This window comes from Pygoscelis adeliae, unplaced genomic scaffold (genome assembly GCF_000699105.1).
Source record: "Pygoscelis adeliae isolate BGI_AS28 unplaced genomic scaffold, ASM69910v1 Scaffold103, whole genome shotgun sequence".
Classification (NCBI taxonomy): domain Eukaryota; kingdom Metazoa; phylum Chordata; class Aves; order Sphenisciformes; family Spheniscidae; genus Pygoscelis; species Pygoscelis adeliae.
In genome coordinates, this window is record NW_008824723.1 from 862,993 (window position 1) to 870,440 (window position 7,448).

At 41.3% G+C, this 7,448-nt stretch overlaps 1 protein-coding gene across 1 annotated transcript in view; it reads right to left on the reverse strand.

Annotated features, from left to right (window-relative positions):
• Positions 1 to 1,633: 1,633 nt before the first annotated feature.
• The window catches only part of DERL1 (derlin 1), a 19,815-nt gene continuing 14,000 nt past the window's right edge, over positions 1,634 to 7,448 (reverse strand). The window contains exons 9-10 of the mRNA XM_009323370.1: positions 6,071 to 6,181; positions 1,634 to 4,331 (exon numbers count right to left, since the gene is read on the reverse strand). Of these exons, the coding sequence (XP_009321645.1) occupies positions 4,193 to 4,331; positions 6,071 to 6,181 (250 nt within the window). The 3' untranslated portion in view covers positions 1,634 to 4,192. The remainder of the gene's footprint in view (positions 4,332 to 6,070; positions 6,182 to 7,448) is intronic.

Genomic DNA, 7,448 nt, shown 5'->3' on the forward strand with positions numbered 1-7,448 from the left:
ACTTTTTAGCAGGGCCTGTTGTGACAGGACAAGGGGGAATGGCTTTCAACTAAAGGGGGGTAGATTTAGACTAGATATAAGGAAGAAATTTTTTTACGCCGAGGGTGGTGAAACACTGGCACAGGTTGCTCAGAGAGGTGGTGGATGCCCCAACCCTGGAAACATTCAAGGTCAGGTTGAAGGGGGCTCTGAGCAGCCTGATCTAGTTGAAGATGTTCCTGCCCATGGCAGGGGGGTTGGACTAGATGGCCTTTAGAGGTCCCTTCCAACCCAAACTATTCTATGATTCTATGATTAATAAAACCATGACAATAGACTCAATTCTGAGTTTCAAGTCACACTGTTACTATCACCCATGGCAAAATAAGAATCTAGGGACACACAAAACAAGAAAAGCCATTTACTACTGCAGGCAATGGCAATATTAAGAACATCATCAAAATTAGTGCTCTGCTATACTATTGCAAGTACAAATCGATCCATCATCCTAAGCCTAGCACAGAACAAGGGAGAATACAAATCATCTTAATTTTATGGATGCAGAACAGGATTACAAAGCCATTAGTTGACTTGAAGTATCAGAAGCTTCAGACTGTAAATTAGTATGTATCTCTCCAGTTCACTACCTTAACCATCAAGGCAAAGCAGTCTTCCCCCCAATAAGGTACACAGTGATATATAAACACAGAAAGAATCTTATGTTGTATTGCAAACAATATGCTATTCTGAAAATTAAAGCCTCTCAGTTTTCCTAATGCGACAATTAGATGACAGAATGAAGCAACAGGTCCAGTTTCTCATTAAGTCACTAGCAACACCACATTACCAAGTTGTGTTGAGAGAGGAGCTGTGGCCAAGACAAAGTGATAGGAATGAAAGATGAAGCGTTTTAGAAGCATTTGATTTCATATTCCTGGCTCTTCCGCTGACTTTTTACACAGCTGGAACAAAACTGAAAGAACAGCATGGCAAGTGTGTGCCTATCTGGTGCATTTAGCGTGGACCAAGACTTTCCAGTGCAAGGAGCACAACAAATTCACACAGTGCCTCATGTACGAAGTCCATGGTCTTCTTTGGTGCCTCTATGGTAACAAACAGGAAAAGTGCAGCTAGATGGACGATGAGGACCAGAAGAGTCATTCACAGGATACTCAATGTGTCTCCAAATCAGTTGAGATAAGAGCCTCAAAAGGAATTCTGGCAGCTGTGCACATCTGGTTGGACAGAGAGACGGTATTGCAGCATACCAAGCTTACCCCTGGAAAAGTAAGTGATCTCTATCAATCCCACAAAGTTTGAGGGTGAGTAGAAGGATACTTCCTCCCAGAGGACAATAAAGAATGAATCATCAAGTATACAAAAAAAAAAAGCTGTAAAATGGTAATAGCCCAGGAAGGACACAGACTGTCAAAACTCATGGTAATAAACTGAGACAAAGAAAATGCCTTTATGATTTTGCAACCGATCAGAGAAGACAAGACTCCCACCCAAAACCAGGTCATTTTCTTGAGTACTTTTATCAAAAGCAGGAGGTGGTGTCACAGTGCAGCTGTCAGACATTCCCCCAGAGGTGTGCAGATCACAAGGCTTGTCTTAAGCTGAAATATGATTTAGCAAAACAGAGACAGTAAGAGAGATTAAAACTTTAATTTAAAACTTTGCCAACAAAAATTGGTTACAAAAAGGGAAATTACCTGTACAAAATAAGAAAGGAGGTACTCATTTAACAAGAAACTGCCATTTTCAATGTATGCTGGAGGACAGTGCTTCAGGTCAAGTGACAAGTGAGAGAAAAAACAGACTAAGCTCGTAATATGAAATTCTGAAGTGAATCTTCTGTAAGCCAAAGTAAATTGACTTGAAGCAGCTCAAAAGCTAATCAAGACTTATCAGAAGTCTATTTGCCTCGCAAACCTTTCCTCTTCATTTATAGAAGGAGGATGCACTAGAAAGCAAGACCCACCACAGTGCACTGGGCCAGGACAATGACTTTTGCCATCCCTCCTCCCACCCAAGCCTTCCTTCTGGCCTTCTGTACAAAGATGTTCTGCAATTTGAGTGTGCCAGGGTTTTAGCTGAGTCACAAACTATTGCATCTTTACTTAACAGTTAGGTCCTGACTCAAAATGAAGACAAATGCTTTGGAGACAGTGATATGACTAAAAAGACCAGCTGCATCATGACTCCTATAAAAATGGTGGCGCTCAGTCTTTTCAAGTTCGCATCAAGTAACAGCTGTCGGTCAATGATAGATTAGTATTTACAACATTGCAGTCCTCTTTTCTACCTACCATTTTATACAAAGACAGACAAAAGAGCATCTTTAAAACTTATCACTGAATAGACAAAAATGGCAGGTGATTTCTGAACTCCAAGTTCCTGTAAAATCTAAGCCCACAATAAGATCATTACCAGTTTTCTACATTTTTCCACAAGCCAGATCAACAAAATTGAGTTGCAGTGAAGAAACGAGCATGCATTTTTTTCAAGCAACCAGCTGAAGACTTCCAGTCTGACTGCTTATTTTCCACTCAGTTTCACATCACGCAGTATTTACAAGTTTTTAAAACTTCAGAACCCAGGTTTAGTGAAGAAACAAAGTAGTAATAAAAATGTTTTGGCCCAGATTCACTTCACCTACTTATAGATACCTGAGATACCTAAGTTGGGGCAGAACAGCCTTCTGTACCCTACCTACCCAGTAAAAAGACAGACAAATGCTAAAGGGAAATTCAGTCTTGAATCTCATCCTAGTGACAGTGCTGCTCTTCCTCCAACTATAAAACGAAAAGGGAGCAACTATATTCCAACTTAGAAGTCTCGATTAAGCTTGGAGTAATTGCGTTCCTAGCTTAAGTGTTGTCATTTATGTGAACCTAAGCCTTACCTTGCTCACTAGCAGCTCCCACCTAGGGGAGTGGGGGACAGCTACCTTTTAAGAATGCTATGAAACATGCATGAGTCCTCCTTACACCTGGGAAAACTGAGATAAGTAAGAAGTTCGCTCAAGTCCATGTGGTGAGTCAGTAACAAGCTTGCATTACATCTTCCTGGATCTTCGCCCTGTGCTCTGCCCACAGGAACCCAGTACAAGGAAAAGTACGGTACAGAATCATTCCCTTCTCCATGTCAAAAAGTTTTACCAAAAAAGTACAGATACTAATAAACAGTGTACATAATTTCTTATTTGACAATGAAAGAGTCCTATAGTAAAGCAATCTGTTCTATTGTATCTTGACCCTGGAAAAGTTTATTTCCAGCTTTGATTCTTTGATGTCTTAAAGCTTTTAATAGAAAGCTGAAGATTCAGTTAACAAACATAATGTTGCAGTCAGTACCCCTTACATTAACCACAACGATGTGTTACGTTTTCTAGTTCAAGTAGTACTTGTGATACCCAATTTTGCAATCAAAATAGGAACCTTGAAGTCAAGAATTTACAGATCCTGGGCGGGGGGAGGGGGGAAGCCAGACAACTTCAGTTTCAACAGCACAAGCCTTGTAACGTGCCATGAAGAGTTCAGAGATTTCAATTCTGTGAATATCTGTTATTGCCATTTCAAATGAAAGCACTCTTATCCTTAGTCTTGCCCATCCCATGCTGTAGCAGGTAGGACAAATGCTGCACAGCAAGAACCCCCCCCACCTTAAAATACAGCTTAATAATAGAAATGAAACATTTGCACTTTGCTTTATGAATGCAGCAGAGAGATATCACTTAAATAGTGTTTCCAAAGACCCTGGGACTTAAGCACAGCTATGGAAAAAGTCAGCCTCCTAAACTTTGGGGTTAGTTTGATCCATCTGCCTCACACTGGATTCTTACCTTACCACAGTCAACAAAGCTTTTAACATACCAGGCGAGACAGAACACCATTAGCTTGTTCCATCACATCGCGGAACAAGACAGCATAATGGATGTCCGTTGTGACAGACAGACAACACTGTATAAAGAAGGCTTTTTTTAATGGCAGAATCAAATTGGACACTACTGGCTAACCTGGAGCAAGATCTACATTTTTCCCTTCTGGAGTTTTTAAATTTCCTCTTGAACCAGAAACATTCCTTCTAATCAGTTAAATCCAACAGTACTACAGAGAGCTCAGTTCTTAAGCATGCTCTGCACCAGGAAGGGTCAGTCCTACGTCCGATTAAAACCAAAGAGTTGCTGTTTTCCAAGGGCAGGAGTTCTTCACTGGTCACCTAGCCGGAAACCTTGGCCCCAGTTGTGTCTTCCACCACCCTGCTGATCTTCTGCAGCTCTTCTCATGCTAGCAGGTGGGACACCAAACCCTGACACTCCTCCTCTCCTATTTGGCAGCCAGCGGTACCTAGGACAAGCCAGGAGAGAAGGAGAGAGTTTGAGAAACAGCTGTACCTTGGGGGTAAATGCCAGACTACTTTGCACTTCCTTTTAGCTGCTAGACTTTGCAATAAAGCTGGCTTTTCACAGTACTTCACAGAATTCTTTCCAAATCTAAGCCCTCAGCACACCGAGAAATGGGAATTCTGGGGAACTTCCATCTCTGGGATATGATTAGATACAATAATCCAAAGAGAGGGAAAAAACCCCACATGATAAGGGAGTCTCATTGTTGAGAATAAATGCTGTGATACAAACTTAATTCCCATAACTTCTCTCCCTTTTTTCAGGGGAAATAATAAAAAACTCCAAATCACTTCTGAGCATCTCTCTTTAGCTTACAAAGCTCCTGTTATCACAGCATCCAACCATCTCACTGCTCTCTAAGTAAACATTCCTGAGGACCAAAGAGACTAAGGGAAACAGGCTCAAGCAACTAGCTTGTCTGAAATCAAAGCTCAAGCAAATCAGAGCTATAAGACCTTATCACCCAAGTTAGGCTACCATCTAAATAGACAGAGTGATCTAAAATACAGCTTCTGCATTTTGCAAGGGATGCCATCAATGCAGAGTTATTTCAGCTCTACAGTAGTTACACTGAGCTCCTGCAAATCCCTTGCTGAATTTGACCATGAAAATCTGAGGCCCAGACATAAAACCCAGATTCCTTTCTACAAGAAAAATGATCCTGTATAGAAAAAGTTCTTCATTATTATATTAAAGATATCTGTAATTCATCACAGCACCTTTTTTAAAAAAAACATTACAGTGCAAAGGCAGAATTTATCCCTCTTCAGAGATGTTTGCAGTACTTCTGTTCCTGCTTCTCAAATATAGAGAAAAATTGAATACACATATGAAGAATCAAGAGAATTACACGTAACCAACAAGACTGATGGCAATTTCAGAGCTGTTTTTACCTTGAAAGACATTTTAAAACAACGTTTTGTCTTCTAATCTTTACGGAAAATTAGGTTTACCAGAAAGGCTTGCAAACACAAGAGTAGAATATAAAGCTTCCCTGCTCGTAATTCAACTTGTATGTTATAATTAACAGTTTATGCTATAAAAAGGGTTAACTGAGTTGCTAACTAAAGTTTGGTAGAGAAAGAATATTTACAACCCAAAAGGATGAGGACAAGGGCAACTGAAGTTACAAACTTTGGCTTCTGATCATAGTATTTGAATGGCAAAACAATGAACAGATCGCAAGAAAAAAATCACTTTAGAAACCAAGTCTCAGTCAAGGTGACTGGTACCAACTGCAAAGCAGAGTACATATTATAGTCCTGAACAAGTCTGCAACTGACTCCTATTATTGTTACAGGTTGCTGAACTGGTAGCTACTGTAATGATACACGGAAATGCAGATAAAAGATCATTTACAGGAGAAAATTTTTTTATACCATCTTATAATTGTTAGGTAGTTTTCTTTACTACAGCTCAATTCACTAGCAGAACTATGACTTTTACTCTCACTCTTTAGAGTGGGTAAAGGACACAAGCCGTCCATAGGGGTAACAAAGAACTCTCACATTTACAAGAAACAACATTTTTGATGACTCAGCAGCACAGTCAATATGATAGTCTGAAGCAGGTTGATTTAGCAAAGTATTTTACAATTTACAATCCCAGCAAATATGTCTGATGAACAATATAGAAAATTGGACCAAACAAGCAGTGAGCTAAAGAATAAAGCCAGCTTACAGGAACTGAGGTGTGGACAGAAAATTCCTTCCTCCCAAATCCATTGGATATTTAAACATCAAGAAGAAATACAGGTGTCCAACCAGATTCCCTATCAGCTCATTGATGACTCTGCAAGGCAAAAGAAAAAGAATTATTTCACATGCTGTCTTCACTGAAAATAAACAAGTGACCATCTTCTGCCAGTTACTACTGTTCACCTGCCACAGGCATTGCTGGGGCCATGAGCCACAGAAAATTTCCCTTCCCTCAGTATTTTGCAGCCACTTTAGAAGGGCCAACCTTCAGTGCCAACACATCAACAGGCTGTTCCACCCTCCCTTCCAAGCCTTCTCTACAATCTGTACTGAAAACGCAATTAAATACGTGTTTACATCAGGGAATTAGACCGTACAGCTATTAGTGTCTAAAATAATAGTCTGCGGAGCTTGAGAAGTTACCACTGTTTTCACTGGACAACCTGTCTCCTGCTGTACTGAACTGTTTTGTTCCCAATTTTGCAAAAACACTGCTGAATGGAGGCCCTTGAGTATCTTCCGTCATGCATAGAAACAGCAGGTATCTAACAGCAAGCAGTTTTCTCAAGTGACAGATGAGTCAGTAGGAGGCACAGCCAGAAAAGGGAATTTGGTTTTGCTGTACTATCTCCTCCTTTTATAAATCAACCACATAATTTGTTATTGTCACCAATTGTGTTACAGCGGCACCAAGAGGCCCCAACCAATGCAGGGCACCAATGGGAAAGATCATGCACAGAGGGGATTTCGGCATCACGGAATTTAGTTAAAGAAACCCAAGACAGACCAACATATTCAGCAGGTGCCAATATGGCACTCTGTGGACTTGTTACTGCCATTTTCCCTTGTCTCACAAGCTGAGAAAACCATCACGCTGAGCAAGACTGTGAGGGAAAGAAGTAACAGCACTATGAGAGTCAAGCTAAATTTTTTTCTAAAACCAGTAACGATGGTTTGTCATATGGGATGACATGTCATATGGGATGCAAATGCACGTAGCATGGGGAGTAAACAAGAGGAGTTAGAGACGTGCGCACGCCTGCAGGGCTACAACCTTATTGGCATCACTGAGACGTGGTGGGATGGCTCCTATGATTGGAGTGCTGGGATGGAGGGATACAGGCTCTTTAGGAAGGACAGGCAGGGGAGACGAGGAGGGGGTGTCACCCTCTATGTCAAAGACCAGCTGGAGTGCATGGAGCTCTGCCTGGGGATGGGTGAGGAGCCGACCGAGAGCTTGTGGGTCAGGATTAAAGGGAAGGCAGGGACAGGTGACATTGCGGTGGGGGTCTGCTACAGGCCACCTGACCAGGAAGACTGAGTGGATGAGGCCCTCTATAGACAGATAGGAGCAGCCTCAC